At 39.5% G+C, this 21,390-nt stretch overlaps 1 protein-coding gene across 2 annotated transcripts in view; it reads right to left on the bottom strand.

Moving 5' to 3' along the window:
- Nucleotides 1-12,853: 12,853 nt before the first annotated feature.
- Nucleotides 12,854-21,390, bottom strand: part of LOC5563680 — a 248,591-nt gene continuing 240,054 nt past the window's right edge. The window contains exons 7-11 of one of the 2 annotated variants that reach the window (XM_021853633.1): nucleotides 15,162-15,381; nucleotides 14,788-15,079; nucleotides 14,600-14,728; nucleotides 14,199-14,544; nucleotides 12,854-14,132 (exon numbers count right to left, since the gene is read on the bottom strand). In XM_021853633.1, coding sequence (XP_021709325.1) covers nucleotides 13,037-14,132; nucleotides 14,199-14,544; nucleotides 14,600-14,728; nucleotides 14,788-15,079; nucleotides 15,162-15,381 — 2,083 coding nt within the window. In that variant the 3' untranslated portion in view covers nucleotides 12,854-13,036. The remainder of the gene's footprint in view (nucleotides 14,133-14,198; nucleotides 14,545-14,599; nucleotides 14,729-14,787; nucleotides 15,080-15,161; nucleotides 15,382-21,390) is intronic. The other variant, XM_021853634.1, reaches the window with a different exon arrangement.

Here is a 21,390-nt window from a genome sequence, read left to right as displayed (position 1 = left end):
CAAATTATCTGTTTTCAAGCGAGTCCGTATTTATGACGGGAGTTCGTATGGGATACATAATTGTTCTCAATGTTTTGGAGCTTCACTCGTTATGCTTGTAGATTAGACGAACCGTACTCCAAATAGTCTTCGGATATTCTAAAATAGTTGTTAAATATCAACTTTGTTGTTGATCTTTCGAAAGGATTCTGGAGTTCTTATTTCAACTTAAAGGGTTGCTGATTTAAAAACTTGTCAAAATATGTTTTTAAAAGCTTATACAGGTATGAATGATTTTCATAAGCCACTGAGAGGTCATTGGTTAACCTTTTAGATTTCAAGTCATGTACAATATACACCTGAAGTTATTACATAACCTTAAATAGTCGTTGAAATAAAAACTTGGTAGAATTTAACTACATGAGCTTGTATGGTGTAACCTCGTTAGCTAGCTTTTAACAGGTTACTCGTTACCCTTGCGGATTTGATGACTTGTACTCCAAGTAGTGTTTGAATACGCTTAAACAATCGTATTAAAGTTTTGATAGAATATAGTTAAGAGCCCGTAAGGGTATAAACCATGTTAACCCACAGAGAGATCTTTGATTACGATTGTAGTTGTCAAGGCCTGAACAAAAAAAAATAAATTTCTGCAGAAAGTTCTCGCATGATTTTGAATGGTCGTTGAGCTGTAACCTTGATATATGTTTTCTGGTTTAGGGTAAAAATGTCGACTGACAAAACATCGAAAGACAAATAGTCGAAAGCCAAAACGTCTAAAGAACAAAAAGTCGAATTATTTATTCTTTCGAATTAGATTTATTCTTCCAAAAAATTGTTGTTCCCGCTCCTCTTGTGACGTTTCGTTTTTGTCGACGTTTTGGCGTTCACCGTTTTGGAATTCAACGTTTTGTCTAGAGATGGGTTGATTTTAGTGAACGTATCCGATCGGAATAAATCGTTTTAGTGAACCGAATCTATTGAATGGTGCAGTGGCTCAGCGGTTCGCAAATAAAGAATGAACTGAACCAAGCAAACGCAAAAAAGAGCGGTTCACTCCCTGCTGCGTGACATGCGTCGTACTTTTCGTATCTTTCGCTCTCCAATTCTTCGTACATTCTTCCCCAGATTCTCACGATATACTCCCCTATCCGAACCAAAAGGAAGAAGCAAAATGTTCATTGTCATTACCATTCAAACGGGCACTTTTTCTCTCTATCATTCATCTGTCTGTTTGCAAGTGGGCGGGGCAAATTGGATGTTATGCTGAGAGTTCGGAGCTGCGACCAATTGTGTTTGCATGTGTGCCATGGCGCGCAATGCAAGGCACGTGTTAAGCATTATACTAAAGCCCATAAATGAACAAAGGGAAAAATAATCGTTCGTTCTTTTTCCGAGTCACTTTTTGGACAGATCTGGGCTGATCAAATGAAACGACACTCTACAAAATAGAGCCACGAATCACTCGCTCTTTTAAGTGACCCGGATCTTTTGATGGCTCTGTTATTTTGCCCAACTCTAGTTTTGTCAATCAACCATTTTTTTTTTCTTGAGCCTATACTGCCGTGAATCGCAAGTCAGTCCCATCTGAATTTTCTTCAAAATTGAGTTTAATTTAGTTTTCATCATATCTTCCAATGCTCTTTCAGCTGCCTTAATGAGATAATGAGATTTGTTCGGAAAAGTAAAAAAAACAGCAAGTCAAATTGTCCCATAATGAAAAGTAACCCTATATGTATCAGTCCCACTACAGATTTCCGCACCGTGTAACACAAAAATGAACCGTGTTTTGATCATCTTTATATTCTTTTGTTCAGAAATATATCGTAGTGAAAAACAAATTGTGAAAATTTCATCAAGATTTCAACATGTTCCAATCCGAGTTCTGTTTGATCCTTCGACCTTGACGCTTGCTCCTGGGCAGTGCGTCAAGAAAGCCCGAACAGTTTTTTTTTTTTTTATTCTTTTTGGGTCGCGCGCTTATTTTTTTTTTTTCCTGAGTGCTTTTTTATAGCCGAGTAAACGAGTGAAGCCGAAAGTGGATTGTGGCTGCTCAGTCAAGGATAACGGATCAATTGGTGAGCTCGTTTCATGCTACTATTTCTAATCTATAAAATATGTATGACTGCACATTCAATCGTTACAATGGTGGGATGTAAATATGATTTTTCAACAAACTATGGATGGTTCGTCACTGTGAGTGTCGACACAAACTCTGATTCATGATTTATTTATGTTTAACATTTTTTTTTTTTTTTCAGAACACCTCTTATATACCTTTATTTTTGTAATTAAAAAAACTTTGAATGGTTCGACACTACAAGTGTAGACTTGCGAAAGGTTCACTTTATTCAACAAACTTTGGATGGTTCGCCACTGTAAGTGTCGGCATAAGAATAAGAGTGATGTCCCAATCGAGTTTTTTGTTTCTTTTCAAATGAGTAAAATATAATAACACATGCTTTCGTCCTGACAGCTGTAGGAATGTTACATTTAGGTATTTGTTCAACAAACTTTGAATGGTTCGTCACCTCAAGTGTCGGCATAATTTTCCTCTACATAGAAATTGTTCATATCAAATGAAAATATATTTACGTATAAGCATGTATATATCTCACAAATCATTGTTTATCATGGTCTAATCGCTTATCAAAGTGAATCCTATGACCCAACGATCCTCCCCATTAACAAACATCCCTCCCAGTAACCTTTGTGGAGATGCAGAGGCAAACACGGTCTCCAAAAAGCAAAGGTTACACACTAACATTCCTTCCCCCAATCCCACCTGACTGCAAGGACGTGGCCGGCGCCGTTATTGACCCTATATAAATAGAGGCACTGAATTATGCACACTGAAGAAGATTATGGCCAATCCCAGCCGAACTTCTAGTTGATTCTTTGTGCATTTTCACTGACTTCGGTCAATCACGGAATAGCAACCATTGATATGTGTAGTCAGTCTAAGCTAAGCTAAGCTAAGATTTCAACATGTTCCAATCCTCTGGAATTTGTTGAATATTCGTATGGAAAACGAGTTTGGAAACATCACAGCCCATTTTCTCAATGCCTACTTTTTACAGATGGGACTGACTTGCGATTCACGTTAGTATATGGGTATAAAGATTGTGCTACTTTTCCCCGAATACCGTTTCTCCGAGCTTCAGTACCGCCAAAACTGAGAGATACCACGCTTGTTGATATGCAGAGCTGTTTTCCACGGAGATCATTAGGTAGGTCATTGTATATAGGTGGAATAGCTTCCCACAAAATTCATTGTTAGTCTATTTGATATCAATTTACGAAATCCCATATAAAAAACATCCGGAATACGAGTATTCCATTGATGTAACTCAAATGCCTTTTAATTAATGATCCTAATCACTCTTACCTATTTTAACGTTCCTCGACCCAATGCTGTTATTGAGGTTCTGCTTATAGAAAAAAAGTGTAAAATATCAACTGGGATTTGAACAACGGTGCTAGTAGTGGAAGTCGTGACCGTTTCATCAAAAGTAAGATTTGAATTATGATATTTGATTGCATTCCTTCAACCTTATCGGATAATCCCCTGAAATCCTTCTCTTATCAACCTCAATAGCCGAACTTCTCTAAAGGACGTCACTGTACGCCTACTTCCATTTGTGAGTTTATATTTCTTTAGTTATTTCGTTTCTATTTAGTTGTGTTATTTTTTTGTTATTACTTTTCATCTGGTTTCACTATTCAATTCGTTCTTAACTACTGAGAATCACATTGTTATTTGACGATTCGAGAAATTATAAAATCGGTTCGCTCTGTTTTGCAGCAGTTGCGTGTTTGTTTTCTATCTTCAAGGTCAATTTGTTGATCAATTTGGGGAGGTGATAGAATAAGTTTGCTCTTTTTTTATTAAAAAATTAAATCGGTCTTGTAAAGGGAGTTTTCAATTCGATCTATTTACACTAGCAAATGACACTCGACGAGCGATAGTAAAATGGTTCATGATTTAAAAATGTATTTTTCAGGTGGAATTTTGTTTACGTTCTGAGAGTGCAATGATCGTTTTTTCTTAGGAAAATTTCAATTCGACTAGGGATTGTTTGATTGCGTGAGATTTACTGGAAGTATAAACGAGATTGAATGAGAGTTCTCTTAAGGCTAAACTGTTTACGACACATCACGAGACTTACGCTCTGCGATGTCAGGGTCTTATTCTAAAGAACATAGTTTATCTTCTTATTCTATAGGTTACTCAAACATATATCAGTGACTTTATGATCCCTAAAATCTAATCACCTTCATACAGTAAAACGCTATTTACATTGCATCCATCATCCATGAATTATTTTTTCACTCATTTTGACAGTTTTCCATCAATGGCCCTTCTGCGAGGGAGTTTGATTGCTCCATTAAGCCGGTCCTATCTAGCGCGCCCTCGGGGATGACTTTAATTATATCACCCCCCAAGAACATTCCTCACAATCATTATTCCATTCGCTCAACTCTCCTTATTTTCGTTTCCAATCTTCACAACCTTATTTTTACTACGAGTTTCAAAATGTACACTTGATTTCAGAATTCTTATTTGAGATTCTCCTAATTATCGCTCTTACGTCAATTTTTCGCTGATTTATACATAGCTTCGTCCTTCCCCATCCCTCCCCATTCCGCAATTAGTTCACCGTTCAGAGTCAGACCAAGCGAGAATCCGGAAAACGAGTCGCCATTGTCCCTTGACCTGAGCGATGATATTCTTCAGCACGGTGGTACATTAGAAATTATTATATAAAAAATTATCATCCAAATTCCACTACGGGACTGGTTTAAAAAATGTACTATGAAATTATAAATTATGCCCTTTGGTAGGCGTTACCGTTAAAGACAATGAATTGTTGTAAAACAAAGTTGCATTTCAATTCAAAAAATCATCTATGAATGTTTTTGAATTGTCCTTTAAGGCTCAAGCGCTATGATACATAACGGAGCTGATTTAATTCAGTGGCTTTCAAAAATTGGTTCATTTAATGTAGGATGGAAAAATTAAGATACGATTTTTGGCATTGATGTACAAAAATCAACGATTTCGAATTTGTATCTTAACACTTTCGAAAGGGCGTATCCCAAGTTTACGTCAAACATTTTGTTATTTTTTTTTTTTTTTTCAATCAGTCCAGAGATAGAATAACAATTTAAACCAACTAGCATTAAACAATTTGAAGGCTATATTTCGATAATAATGATAAATGAAGCACCGTATCCAGCATTCTCAGCAAATCTGGACCCCGATTGTCACTGGATCGCTTCCGGGATGAAAAGAGAGCGGCAAAGGACCTTCTTTTCCATTCGATTTATTCCCTTCACGCTCCAATAACAAATGGCAGTCAGTTTTTCTTCACTTTTGCTTTTAACCATCGTCATCACCACCATCGTGGCATGAGAAAGTACCAGCGAAAAGTTGCTCGTGATGAGAGGCTGGATGCTCTTAAATCGAGGATGTAATTTAAAATAATATTCCATTCATGACGAAGTTTTCCATCATTTGGCGGGATCCGGACCAAATGACGACACACTCAAACTTCATCAGCGAATGGAAACTTACTGTTACGTCGACTGTTCGTCCTTGTCATCGTCGATGTCAGGCCGCTGCTGGCGCTATTATTCAATTTTTGCGTCATGTCTTCCCGAACGAGGCTCCACTTTTTCCGGATTCCGCGAGCGATTCACGCTTGTCTGGCATTTTCAACAACTGATTGTCTTAATTAAAATTAATTTCATCTCATTACGATCGTTTCATAGGATTCGTTTCTATTTTTTTTCCTTCCGAGCTGCGTCTTACGGATGACGACGATGATTACGGGGCTACCAGGTAGGCAGCGGTGGGTCAAGATGGAGATCTTTTTCAAACAAAGAGTACTTGAAAGTTGGATAAAAGATGAGTTTAAGTCAGGTTGAAGTTGTCCTTTTTGCCATAGTGAAAGTTTTCGTAAATAAGTCAAATATTTTTACTAACCGTTGGCCATTCTAAATCACAACGAGGCTTATAAAATAATTTTCTCAAGTAATCATAAGCACGAATAATAAGGATATAAACATAGTAAAAGAACAATGTAATCTTATCCTAAAACTGTTTTTCCTTGACTTGAACAAAAGTTTGTATAAACAGCAAGTTATCGTACACAAAAGCAAACAATAAATGCAAATAAAGAGATTTTATCGTTGTTTTCTTTTGCTGTATGGATGCATACGCGAAAGCTGTTCGGCTGCGTATGTAATAGCTCGAAGAATTGGTCACGAAACTCTGTCGAAAACAACTGTCGTTTCTTAAATTCAGTTTGTTTAATGGTACATAAAAGCATTACAATGGCATGCTTTTCGCCTTTTCTGACATTTTAATGCCAGTATGAATGCGTATATAAGGATGACAGACATACAATTACTATCGTGATATTGTACTTAGTAATAACTTAGGATATTCTTTCAATGAGTTATAGTTACAAAGGAGTATTCCAGGAACATCCAAAGATAAGTATTGCAATCATTTGCTCAACATAAGTCATAAGTTAGGTTTGTGGATGCTCAGCAGAAGGCGCCATCCATCTCCAACCAACAGGGCTCTCTGCCCATCAACAATCAGCAACCCAGTAGCCCCAAACGGCTACGAAAAGACGAAGTGGATCTAACTGATCCGAATGCAAGACTGTTGGTGAAAAACAAGTTTGATATGCTGCCAACAGACCCGACCTCCAACGCTGCGAAAATCCCGCTGATTTTTGCAGTGAGTTAGGATGTTGCCGTGCTTCGGAACGAGCTTGCAGCCAAATAAATCTCCCCACTCTCCAAGTTGTGCAGCACCGGCACGAAGATCATCTGTTCTACCAGCCCTGACTATCAGGAGGTGGGCCACAGAATTGTGCAACTTTTCCCCGAATGACCCGTTTCCCCGAAAAATGTAGCAGTTCAAATAGGTGCTATAATAGTTTTCAGTGGCAGGATAGTGAATTAGAATGAATGGTAAGCGATCAAAAGAAGAAGGTATTTAATCATTCTCGACTATACACATGTTGCCAAAAATGCTGAGGACGGAAAAACTCGTAAGAACCGCCAATCAAATAAAGAAGGGTGCATATCAGATGACCAGTACATTCACCCCCATGAAATGCATACAGTTATGTCAAATATGAGTGCCAAAAACGTTTCGGGAAAGTGGACTATTCGGGGAAACGGGATATTCGGGGAACTGGCATTCGGGGAACTGGCGTTCGGGAAACGACATTCGGGGAACCGATATTCGGGGAAAAGTAGCACAACCGGGCCACAGTGTTGTGAAAAACTCAATTTCTCATAACTCACGCTGCAGATTTTTCATGCGTGAGTTGTCAATCACACAACTCTGCAGTCAAAAAATCACGGATGAGTTGGCTCACCTTTTTGCCTTATTGTCTCGTATTTCCACAGTTTACTCACACACGGCAATAATTTCTCGTTAGTCTGGTAAATTGAGAGTAATCCTTTCTAACATCAACAACAACATTTGGGTTTCACGAGGTTTTGACGGGTTTTGCGACTGAATCATTTTTTACGGTTTGAGTTGATTGAGTGATTTTTGCATCAAAATCTTAAGCGTGAGATTTGCGAAGCAGATCTCTAATGAGTATGCTCTCACGGGAGAACGTATTGATTGAGATTTGAGTGTGAGTCTATCAACACTGGTAGGCCAGCAGCTATTGGAAAGACGTCGGGAGTACCACGATGCTCCTGGCAGCAGGCCATTTAAGGTGCTCCTTTGCGGATTGCCGTAACTCTCCCCGGAAAGGCTCTTCAACGATTTGAAGCGGGCCAACCTGAGGGAACTAGGAGGCACTCGGCGAGATCAGCTGTACCTGGTGCATCTCGAGAAGGGCTCCGCTACAATAGCGGACGTTACGAAGGTCCGGCACCTCTTCCAGATGGTGGTTGCGTGGGAGAAATACCAGCCAAAGAAGAAGGATGTCACGCAATGTGGCGCGGAGATGAAGTGCATCAACTGCGGAGCACAGCACGTCAGCAGCCACCGAAGCTGCCCAAAGCGGGCCGAGTACATTTAAATTCGCAAGAGGTATTCCGGCTGATCGAACCAGGGATGTTCCCCAACCGTCGACATAAGTTTTTCAGGAATTTTTCCAGGAGTTCTCTTATGAATTTCTTTAGGAGTTCCTTCAAGAATTCCCCCAGGATTTCCACTAGGGAAACCTCTAGGAGTTTCTCCAGGAGATCCTCCAAGTATTCCTCCAGGAATTCCTCCATGCATTCTCCTATAAGTCCCTCCATCGTTTCTTCCATGTATTCCTTCAAGGATTCTTCTAAGATTTCCTTGAAAAATTCCTTCAGGAGTTCCCCTAGAAATTCCTTCAAGAATTCATCGAAGAATTCCTTCTAGAGTTTCGCTAGAGATTCCTAAATAGCTCTTCTAGATATTCCTCCAAATATTTCTCCAGAAGATCCATCAGGAATTCCTCTAGGAAATCAGAACTTCTAGAGTTTCGCTAGAGATTCCTAAATAGCTCTTCTAGATATTCCTCCAAATATTTCTCCAGAAGATCCATCAGGAATTCCTCTAGGAAATCCTTAAGGAAATCCTCTAGGAGATTTTTTCCCAAATTCCTTCAGTAGTTTTATCAGGAATTGCTCCAGAAGTTCCTTTAGGAATCAATTCAGAACTTCCTCTAGGAATTCATTCAGGAATTCCTCCAGAAATCCCTCCAGGAGTTCCTTCAGGAATTCCTTCAGGAGTTCCTTCTGGAATTCTTCCTGGCGTCCCTTCAGCAATTCCTCCAGGAGTTTCTTCAGCAATTTCTCCAGGAGTTCCTTCAGGAATTTCTCCTGGAGTTCATTCAGAAATTGATCCAGAAGTCCCTTCAGTAGTTTTATCAGGAGTTGCTCCAGAAGTTCCTTTAGAAATTAATGCAGGAATTGCTCCAGGAATTCATTCAGGAATTCCTCTATAAATCCCTCCAGGAGCTCCTTCAGAAATTCCTCCAGCAGTTTCTTCAGGAATTCCTTCAGGAGCTTCTCCAGGAGAGTCATTCTATTCCTTCTGGAATTCCTCCTGGAGTCCTTTCAGAAATTCTTCCAGGAGTTCCTTCAGGAATTTCTTCTGGAGTTCATTCATAAATTGCTCCAGAAGTTCCTCCAGGAATACCTCCAGGATTTTATTGTGTAATTCCTCCAGGAATTCTTTCAGTTCATTCTTCCAGGAGTTTCTTTAGGAATTACTCCAGGAACTCCTTCAAGGGGTTCCTCTAGGGGCTTCTTCAGGAGTTCTTTCAGGAGTCGCTTTGAAGATTCCTCCTTCAGCAACTCCTCCAGAAGTTCCTTCACGGATTCCTCCAGGTGTTCCAACAGGATCTCTTCCATGAGTTCCTTCAGGGATTCATCCTGGAGTTTCTTCAGGAATTAGTCAAGGAGTTCCTTCGGGAAAACCTTCTTGAGTTCCTTCAGAGGATCATCTAAGCATTCTCCCAGAAGTTTCTTCAGAGATTCCTCTAGAAGCGCCTTCAAGGATTTCACCAAAATTTCCTTCCGGGATTCCTCCATGAGTTTTTTTAGGGATACCTTCAAAGTTTTTTCGAGGATTCCTTCAAAAGTTCCACTACGATTTTCTTTGGTATCCTCTTAACGAATTCTTTCAAGAATTCTTCCGGAGAATGCTAGAAAAATCGGCTGAGAAAATCTAGTAGGAAATCTTGAAGGAATCCTTCCATCGACTCAAACACGGATTCATCCAGACATTTCGTAAGATACTCTTCAGGGTACTTCTTCAGGAATTCCTCAAAGTAGCTCTCCGGAAAATCCTTTAGATATCCCTTTAAGAATTCTTTAATTCTTTAAATTAGCCGATGATATGCGTTGAGAAATACTGAAACAATCCTGAAGAAAGCTCTAGCATTTAAGGAGTGAAATCTGAAGGAATTCCTAGAAAAATTTCAGTAATTATTAGAAGAATTACTTTTTCCTGAAGTAATTCTTCTAATAATTACTGAATTTTTTTGGAGAATTCCCGGACAAATTACAGAAAATCAATAAGGGACATGCGTTAAGAATTTCATGAAAGAATCGTTGAAAAAATTCATGCAAAATTCCCTAGAGGAATTCTGAAAAAAAAATCCTTAAAAAATTCTTGGACAAGCCCTGAACAAATCCCTTCAAGAATTCTTCCGGAAATCCCGGAGACATCCCTAAGAAAACTCCCGTAGGAAACTTGTCTTGGAGAAGTTCTTTCTCTGGGAACTCCTCAAGTAACCATTAGCCCGCTAATTCGCCTTTTTGGCCTTATAGGGCTGTTATACGGCTAATATAGGGCTTGTCAGCTCTAAAATAGCCCTTTATTAGCACGGAGGGCGAATTAAAGTGTGATCTGGTTACTGGGGTCCTCCAGGAATTCTTCCAAGTAAGTCTCCGAGGATCCTTCAGATTTTTCTTTAGAAAAATCTCTAACTTATCCTGGAGAATTTCTTGATGCAATCCTTGACTGAAACTCAAAAGGACTCCCACATGAGAACTCTTGCATTCCCGGAGGAAAATCTGTAAAAATTCCTGGAGAAATTTTAGGGAGAAGCACTGAAGGAATTAGTGGAACAATTTCTAAACGAATTACTGGAAAACCCCAAGAAAAATTGCTGTAGGAAGTCCTGAAGGAATCCTAGGAAGAATTTATGACGGAAACCCTGGAAGAAATTCGGAAAAATACTCCTGCATATACTACTTGACAAATCACTAGAGTAATCACTGGAAGAATTTCTGTAAGAATCAGTTTGCTGCAAAATTCCCTTGAATACCTTCTGGAGTACTGTAAGGAGATATCTCTGGAAGAAATCCTGGAAATATACCGAAAAAGTTGCTTGAGGTATTCCTGGAGGAATCACTGGAAAAAATCTTTGGAGGAAATGCCTGCAGGTACCATGGAGGAGAAAACCGCTGAAGGTATCGTAGATGAATTCTTGGAGTATTTCCGGGAGGAATACCTTCAGGAAATCCTGAAATTTCAAACGGAATCTGGAAGGAAACCTTGAAGGAATTAATAGGCATACCCCTGAAGGAATCATTGACGAAATTGCTAGCGTTATCACCGACGCAATTCTGGCAGGATTCCCTGGAGGATTCACTGAAGAATATTCTGGAGGATTTTCCGGAAGACATCACATCCTAAAGAAATCTCGGAAGAGGTCGTAGAAGAGTTGATTAAATAGGAATTATTGGAATAATCCTTGGAGGAATACCCGAAGAAATCCCAGGAGGTATTCTCAGAGGAATCCCCAGAGGAATTCAAGAAGGAATCCTCCAAGGAATTTTCGAATGAATCCTTGCAGGAATTGCTTGATGGACTTCCGGAGGAATCTTCGTGTTCAATTTCTCGTGGGAATAATTGGAGAAATTCCCGTAGAAATCTTGGAAGGAATTCTCGTTGAAATTCCCGAAGGAATTCACCACATAATTTTAACAAAGATTACTAGAGAAATTTCTCGTTGAACTTATAGAGGAATACTCAGAAAATTTCTAATAATGGGTTCCCGAATATATTTCTGTAGAAATCAGTTAAGGAATATCTGAGTAAAACCCCGAATTAATTCCCGAAAGAGTTTTTTTTTTAAGAAATTTCATAATATTTCAGAGAAAATAATCAATTTTTGAATATGTGTTCGTTCTAGAAATTATGTTTAAAATATTTGACCTGAAATTCCTATACAACTATTCTAAAGATTTGAAATGATATTGTTCAAGTATTCTATTTTAATTGCGTCCCGGATTACCACAAGAAATCACTTAGCGACAGTTTTAAAGAGTTTGTCGATCAATGTCACCAGATATTTCAAGGCATGCATCTTAAATTCTTACAAAGATTCTTCTAAAAATGCTTTCCTTTTTTCAGGATTGACCCAACTGAAAATTACACCTCTAAAGATTTATAAATTATTGCAGGTATTCCTCCACAATTTCATCCATTACAGGCTCCAAACCAAAAAAGATTGTACAACACTCATAGTTCTTTGTATTTTACTTAAAATCACAACAAAGAATCATTTCAAAAAGATTGTTGTAACCATTTTTCCAGAAATAATTATGGAGTCCCCAAAATGTCTCGTCCATATTGGAGTATCGATTTTTGTTTCGCTCTGGATAATCGATTCCTCCGGATAATCGAATCACTAAGAAAAAAAGATATCTTTGATAAAACAACTTAAATATTATCTTTTTTCGTTATTTCATTTATATGATGCGGTGGCGTAGCCAGATTTTTTTCTAGGAACAGTAGGGGTCTTTACAAGAAGAAATAATTTTGACCAGCACACACAATAACCCACTTTTTCACGTTCTAAACTGCAAAACCATTTATATTGTATATTACTATACCATATTATCTCAAATTTATGCATAAAAATTGAAAACAAGAATATCAAAAAACAAATTCCGGATAATCGAGGCTAAAATCCGGAATAATCGAGTGCGACCTGTAACAGAAATTCGACAGTAAACTTTGGTAGCCATGGAAGAAAGCGCGTAATTTTTCAGCGTCAAAAACATCAGACGTCTTGAAGAATTTAAAAACGATACTTTTCATGACTTCTTTACCACGCGTAATAAATCACTGCTGAATCTACATCTTGTCACACCGACCCTCCACGAGCTAGGTGTCACAATCCGCCGCAAATCGTATTCATCCTTTTCGCATCATTTACGTCACAGTCGCTAGTTTTAATTGGTTCAATCACTTGCGCTTCATCATTCATCCTTCCCCCTAATCTCTTCAATTTTTTTTCATCGTCACCCCATTTCCTCCTTAAGGATTATTATTCATTATTTAGGTCATTTATTCCAGAACGTGGATTTTTCCCGCTCCTCCTTCGAATGATTTGTTTCCCCTAATTATTGGATTTCTTACATCGTCTCGTCTATTGGCTGCTGAAATTTGACTCTCTCTGAACATCACCCGAATTCAGCCTTCACATCCATCACCATCCACGCCCCCCACCTAACGATTGAACGCAAAGTAGTAGAAATCCTGGGACTTCGGTATGGGCTACACCGAAGTCTCCAGCTCTTGTCAACAGAAGCTGTCCTTGGTGGGGTCCAGATAGATGGGCGTCAGCGCGTGACTGCTGGCCATGTGGTGATGTGGATTCGAGTGCGCGTACGCCGGATGGTGCGGATATCGCCCGTTCGTGTCCACGTGATGCGCCTGCAGTTGGTGCTTCTTCTCGACCCGTTTCCTTCGGGCGCAAGCTGTTAGGCCTGCGGCTAGCGATAGGAAGAGAGTAAGGGTTGCGGCCGCTACTCCGACGTGGAGAGGAGATAGCGGCATTCGATGGTCACACTCAGTGGGGCTTTCGTCCTGGCCGGACGGGCAGTGTACTTTACCGTCGCACCAAAGTTCCCTGGGTATGCAGGCTTGAAGCTCTTGACACTTGTAGGGACAGTCGTTGCCGGGGTAGATCTCCATCCACGAGAATTTGTATTCGTTTCCTTCGAATTCACGGGGTTTTCGGGAACTCTTGAACTCGATTATGAGGCTTTTGGATATTTCTAGAGCGCTGTATTCGTACGCATTGTCCCATCCATCGGAGAACGCAACGACGTCTGGACCAGAAGGACAGAGGTCCCGTGAGTTCTTAGGGTTGTTCGTGGAGTACACCGTTATTCGAGCATCAGTCGGACATGGCGGAGCAGAATGAAGTAGCGGTGGCATCCAAAAACCCTTCATTTTGAGCACCAGATAGCTGCCTTCGGTTTCTGGCTCCAGAAGCCACGGCTGTATCAACGCTGGACAGGAAGTAGGTTTGAGCAAGGCATCCCCACTGCGTCCCCGCAATCGTCGAACACTCCAATCCGTTTCGCATTCGTCCTTTTCAAATTCATAGCGGCCTTCGAAGTAGAAGTCACGGAAGTCCTGATCAACCTCCATTTGCATAGCGGTGAATCGTACCTCGACAATACTGGCAGCTAGCGGAGCCAGATTGATCGAGCTGGATACATCGGAACAGAGGCAATCCCGAGGAAGCGGTGGTATATCTGTCCATGGAACTTCACTGATTCTCAGATCGGCTATGGGTCCGCTGTGATGGTTGCAGTGCCAACGCCCTGACCGATTCTGCATGTTCTGACACGAACGACCGCCGAAACGGGCTCTCGTTATGGATAATCTATCGGAGGAAGTAACACATTTGTTAGATTCTGGTTAAAGTTTTTTAAAAAGAGATGATCCTTACCTAACGCTTTCTCCAATTCCGGCTTCGAATCGAATCGTACAAGAGATGTTTGGCGAACCACCTCTTCCGTAGAGAAATACGTTCGACGGTGATCGGAATATTCCTCTGGACGCAGACGAGGACCGAAAAACTCGATCGCAAGACTTCGGATGGAACTGAACGAGAGCGGCAGGTTCGGGCATAGCCGATGGCGCAATCAACGGTTCCAACGGAGCTCCTCCCAGTGAATTATCGACGAACTCGTACCGAAGCTTGAAAGCAGATGCTGGGCCGTATAGACGAGCGGTACCAATGGGACTGGGGCGGTACTCGATCGTGAGGTCGGATCCAGTTGACAAGTAGCTCTCTGGAAAACGCCATTTGGTTAATGCAATGTCTACGGTTGATGGGCATTTTCTTACCTTGCGTTGAGCATGGTCGACTCCCTTTGGCGATCAGTGATCGCGAGCACAGACGAGGTACCTCCTCGCGGCAAATCTGCTCGATCAAGCTGGCGTTCCGGGTGTATTCTGGATGTATGCCTAGGAATACTACAAATTGGTACCACACGCTCAATAAATCAAACATCGACACACCAAGGACAACTTACCGTAAGGCCGCGAGGTTACGGACCACCGTCCATCCCAGATGCGAAGTTGCGTCACGCATTCCGCAGGCGATTCAAATCCGGTGGGATCAATGGCTGAGTGGTATTTGATGAATGAAATCCACACCGTTTCGTGCCGTCGGCCCTGGAAGTGGTAGATGCAGGAACTTTCCGGAGGAAGAGTATGCTGCGGACTTTCCAGTTCGCCTGTTTGACTTTCGAAGGCGCTGATTGAGAACTCGCACCGCCCGGGCTGGCGAATGTAAGACTGCGAGTTGGAGTTGACGTAAAGGACCTTTGGAAGAGAGATATAAAAAGTTGCAATTGATTCCATTAATAGATATGAAAGTCCAATGCTGCTAATACTCAATACTCACATGCACTTCCAGCTCAAATCCCGGCAAGAACGTAATCGGTTTCGGGTGGAAGGGCACATCGTACGGCGAAGTTCTGAACTGGACCATCATGTCTGGCCCGCTCGAAACGATATCGGGCAGAACGTCGCCACCGCAAATCCGTCCTATCTCTGGAGCCTCCAACGATTTCCCATCGTGTATCGTGAGGTAGTCCTGCTCAACGTCACACTGCTCCCAACTCCTGGACCATAGAAACACAGAAAGAAAGGGCACAGAAAAGTTCAGTCATCGTACCGAATTGAACATTTAGAACAAACTTTCGAGCAGCCAACTTTCACTCTTCACGCTCAATTGATTCCACAATCGAATTATCACTTGATTTCTCCCTCGTTTCACACACACACACACATACACACAGACCGCCTTTCGTTTTTGAGAAACAATTGAAAACTTCCTGAAAGAGCCTTTTTCCCACCGAGAAGGACCAACTTCCCCTGATTCAATATTACAAAAATCAAAGGGAACGAAAGTTTTCGCTCAAAACTTCCAACCAGGCCACAGAACTGATCTGAACCATGGAATGTCGGTAGAAGAACGCTTCTGCATACACAATCGTTTATCAATAACCAAAGATTTCCCGGTTAGTTCCGTTCCAATCCGGTCCGGAGTGTATAGCAGTTGCACATTAATATTCCGGAGCGTGCTCACCGGTGCGGGGTTGCAATATTTAAACGAATCGAAATCCTCCCGGTCCCTTCCATCCAACAAGCGAGCGAACGAATGCTTCCTAGAAAAAACTTTCTACGTTCATTCGTTCTGATAGAGATAAAAACCCCCCGCTTTCCATATGAAATAATAATTCCGAAATAATAATTTACAAGTTTTGCATCGAAAGCTGCTACCACACCGTGGCGTACGGCAGAGCACAACTGGTAATGGAAGTTCAGCAGCGAGATAAATCTACGGAAGAAATTGGAAACTGTAAAAGATGCGACGGCGGCGTTCGGATACGATAGAAATAGGATCCTAATGCCCCGGGGGAATAGCGCTCAGGTGTTGCAGCGGGAAATCGATCTGTGTCCGCCGCAGGGATTCACAACCGACCATTTGTTGGTCCTGCTTTAAATAATGGCAAAATTGTATAGAGATTATGTTGAGGAAATTTTGAATATATTTAAGGCATCTTTTAAGAGTCATTGAAAGATTGACCTGTGCATCATCTAGACGGCCTTCTCTAGTTTAAGAAATGTTCGTGGAATCTTCCAGCTCAAAATACGATTTTTGTTTTACAAAAGTTATGTCGTTCGCAATAAAAACGATTTCCAGAAACTTCAGCATAGGTTTATATAAATTTTATTTATTTGTAATTTCGAGTCATATCGCTCCACATCAGTGATAATTTGAAATTACATGTGAAATATTGCTGCTCACGTTTGAGGTGCAAATCTCACCTAGCAGGGCTTCAAATGCGGAAAATCGATATTTGACTTCGCCTTTCTTGTGAAAAATCTTAACCGCGTTTGGTGTTCCCGCATTTGAAATTTTCATTTCAAACGCACACGGCAATACTAATCCAGTCAAAACAAATCCTTCAAGAACTGTTTCGAAGAACTCACGAGAAATATCCCTAGTAAATCGTGTTGTTTTAACATCTTTCTGATCTAACCAGAAAATTTCTAAAATAATCTCTACCCAGTTGCTTCAAAAATTCTACAAGAATTCTGCCGGAGAATGCTTAAGAATTTTTTTGAAACATTTCTCCAGGAAGATCTTTACGTACTTACTTCATCCAAACTCCATTAATCAATTTAATATATAATCCAGTTATTCAATATTAATTTGATAAGCATTTTCTGGAGTTTCTTCTCAAAGAAATAGTACATGAAATTCTTCAAAGAACGATTTTTTTCACAAATTCTTCATAGAGTTCTCCAACAGTTTTTTTTCTCAACATGGCCTTTGAAGTGCATCGTCAAATTTGTCTTTAATTTCCTTCAACAAAATTTTCAGAAAATCCCTCCGAATTTCATCGAGGATTGCTTGAAAATTTCTCAGCAAAAATGATCCAGGACTTCCTGCAAAGAAACATTAAATTATTCTCACATGTATCTATTAAAGGATTCCTGCTAACATTCCATTTCTGTAAGCAATTCAACAGGATTCAATTGAAAAATGTTCATGACGGTTTCTTAGAGAAGTTCTCCGCCAATCTATCTGCATTTTTTCACTCGAAATTCTGTAAGTGTTTCTTTATACTTCTCCAAAAATCAATTTGGTGATGCTCTCCGCATTCCTTCCATTCGCACTAGCTATTCTTTTGAGGATTTCATAAAAACATTTTTCAACAGATTTATGAAAATTTTTTTTTTAAAGACTCGGACACCGTATTCAGCCATTTAGCTGCACAGACTATAACTACTTAACACTAGACAATGGACAAGCATGGTACAGCAGAGAAACATTCATGATGAAAAGTTTCAATGGCTGCAGTGGGAACCGGTCCCACACCTCATGGCACGATACGCCTACCCAAGTATCACCAAATACTTCTGTCTAAGCAGAAGGGAGAATATCTTGTTATATAAGAGCTTTATTGGTGAAACCAGGATAGCTTGCGTATCATAAAAGCTATAAACATGTTATCAAAATACATATTACGTTCCAATACTACACCAAAAAGTGACAAATTGTTGATGTAGTAATACCGCTATATGAACGTTAATAAAACTTCATTCAGATTTATGCCTCACAAGTAAACATAAACAAAATATAAGCTGTAAAAGTGTATTCTTTTTTAAATTTTTTTAATTCAGCTAGCACAAACTCTAAAGAGAACAAGTTGTCATGCATCTTTTTGAGGCACTCGAATCTCTGCTGAAACTTTATTATCAGGTCGGGTCTGCTAGAGACTCACAGCGTTTCTTGCATGTCACGGTAAACACAAGCAAGGTATTATAGTCCGAAAAATGACATTTGGCAGTGACGTCATTCTTAGCGCAAACTCGAACGAGTTCAAAAGAAAGCAAGGCCTGTTCTCCTTTACTATCATCAAGGCCTCATGCTTGACGATAGGAATGACGACACATGTTTTGATGGAAAATCGTTGTTTACACGTGGGAATATCCTACCTTGTTGTGTCTACCGTGCTTGCATGTGATCAACAAATCCCTTTACCCGCTTTCTCTAGATCCTCCGACAGTTGTGTGACGATAATCAATGGACAGGCGTTTTGCCGATAGATCCTCGATTCAGCTTTAGACATTTTGGTTTGGCCACTAGTTCCATGATAGTACTTGCACCTGTTGCCATATCACCGTGTTCCATTATTTTTGCACTTGTGTACCATACTCACATGTGGTTTGATTAGGCCTTTGCATTTTTCGATGAATGAGTCTATCTCTTTTTTAATTTTTCGGTTGTTAAAATTTATACACTCTGAAAGCATTTTTTTTTCAACTAAAATTAAAATACTGTACTTGTTACACCCATATTTATATTTACAATGTTTGTAAACAAATAAAATTTTGACGTTTTGATCGATTTCGATCAGCTGGAGAAGATGCTATAATGAAGTTATTTTGGTGTTTTTTTGATCATTACAAAACAAAATAATAACTTATTTTAAAGCATATTGTGGATATGCAGTAAAAGTGTATTATTAACGTATATTATTAGTTTTTCGCAGCTGCTTATAAAGATGTTCCAAAAAACATTATTTCAACGTTATTTTGACATGTTTTTAAATCTCTTAGGATTTGTTAAGTTGGCAAAGGCGTAGATAACAGTGTCGGCTAAAAATATGATATCATGTCACGAAAAGGAATCATTTAGGCTATCTGAATTCGATTTGGAGATTAGCTTAGCTTAGCTTAGCTTAGCTTAGCTTAGCTTAGCTTAGACTGACTACACATATCAATAGTTGCTATTCCGTGATTGACCGAAGTCAGTGAAAATGCACAAAGAATCAACTAGAAGTTCGGCTGGGATTGGCCATAATCTTCTTCAGTGTGCATAATTCGGCCACGTCCTTGCAGTCAGTTGGGATTGGAGGAAGGAATGTTATTGCGTAACCTTTGCTATTTGGAGACCGTGTTTGCCTCTGCATCTCCACAAAGGTTACTGGGAGGGATGTTTGTTAATGGGGAGGATCGTTGGGTCACAGGATTCACTTTGATAAGCGATTAGACCATGATAAATAATTTGAATTTGACGCGAGCAAAGGATCAAACACTGCTTCGCGAACCGCGCCGCTAATTAATCATGCCACGCGAGCGACGCGCGACACGATTGATCCTGCTCACATCACCCGCCCCCGCAGGAACAAGTGACGCGAGCAAAGGATCAAACACTACTCATTATCTGAATTCGATTTGGAGATGCGATAAAGAAATGAAATATTTTAAGTTCAGTAACAGTATTTGTCACAATCAATGGATTCAAATTGTTATTGATTATTGGAACGTATTAGTTTTTTCTTCGTGTATCCAATTATTTTCAGATTTTAATATCAGCTTCTGTTGGAAATGTTAGCTTTTCCAAACATATATGAATGGCACTGTAAGCTTCGTAGATAAGCCGCCATATTATTTATCCATGCGGATCAAAACAAATCTCATAAAATAACAGAATCTCAAAAATTCTATTATTCATTTTTGCATTTACATTGCTGGCGCGTGATTTTTTTAAAAGTTCATATGGTAGTTTCACCATAAATTTTGAACCGCATTGAAAATATTACTACACATTGCTAATAAAATGCATTTTAACATCTGTTCTTGTTATTCGAATAACCATTTAGGTCATCTACCTCATCACTTTTCGGATTAAAGTAGTCATATATTTCGAAACATACAAAAGAATTCTGCAAGTTAAATCATTTGCAAATAGTTATTTGTCAACTAATATATCTGCTTGTTTTTAATTATGAATCGTGGTTTACGGCCAACCAGCCGAGTGGAAGGTAGTTGTTAATATATCTGGCTGTAATAGAAAATAATCAGTTTGTTATATGGATGAGTTTTGCTAGTAATAGCACTTGCAAATTACTTGATTTCAACAAGTGTATATGAAAGATGTATAAAAGTTTCTTGCAAATTTATTGCTGCCCAATAGCTTTATTATATCTTGTTATTACTTTTTAACCCAATGTTTATTAATATTATGTTGAAAATACGGTCGTGAATCGTCCGTTGAATTTATTTTGTATATCATTTGAGATGTTATATAAGCCGCCATTTTTTGCGCTTTTTCAGCTGCACAAGAGTAAAATATTAAATCATAAATTCTAGAAAAATACAACCGAATATGTATGTAACGTTAATTTTGAACTCTTATAAAACAAGCTGTGTTATTTGGGTACTGCCTGACGACACTAACCGCTCGGTCACAAAGCCCACAAGTATTAGCAAGTATTTTTTTTTTTTGAGAATTTCTTTACAAACTACTCTATATTGAAATCTAATTTATAGCATATTTCTTAACTAAATATCATAAAAAAAGTTTTTAAAGAACTCCTAAAAAAAATCGTAGGATATTTTAGCTTTAATTGAATTCAGAAAAATATGCAAAGTTTCTGGCGAAGAATTCACCGCTGACTTTCTGAAACTTTTAACGGAAATATTGACGATGAGCTTAAGTGGTATTTGTACAATTGAGCATGAGCATGAGCATTGATGACCGTACAATTCGTAGTTGCTACTCCGTGATTGACAAGAATCATCGAAATTGTACAGGGAACCAACAGATATAGCTTGGGAGTAGCATACTATCTTCAATGTACATTTTCGAGGACTCTGAAATTAGTAATGTCTATGACGGCGCCGGCCACGTCCTTACGGTCATCGGGTAAGGGAAGGAATGTTAGTGTGACATCCATTGTTACTAAAGACCGAGTATACCTCTGCATCTTCATAATTGCCACGGGAAGGAGTTTTGTTAGTGGGAGGGTTTCAAAGCTACATGATCAGGATTCACCTTGGTAAGTGATGCGATTCATGTAACCTCTGTTTAAAAATTATCTATCAATGCGTCGACATCCTAAATATCGAACTATACAAAGGTTTGGATCTCGAAATTTTATACAACATGTATAAGCGCTGTCAACACTTAAAGTGACGAACTATTCATAGTTTGTTCAACAAATTCATAAAAAATACATGTTATGATACAATTGTGTTATTACAAGCATCAAACGAGCTGACCAATTGATAATCCATCCTCGACGGAACAGTTACAATCGCAGCGTCAACAC

The sequence above is a fragment of the Aedes aegypti genome, chromosome 3, assembly GCF_002204515.2.
Source record: "Aedes aegypti strain LVP_AGWG chromosome 3, AaegL5.0 Primary Assembly, whole genome shotgun sequence".
In the NCBI taxonomy this organism is placed as follows: Eukaryota; Metazoa; Arthropoda; class Insecta; order Diptera; family Culicidae; genus Aedes; species Aedes aegypti.
The sequence above is the reverse complement of the archived record's forward strand: the minus strand, read 5'-3'. Positions and strand labels throughout refer to the sequence as shown.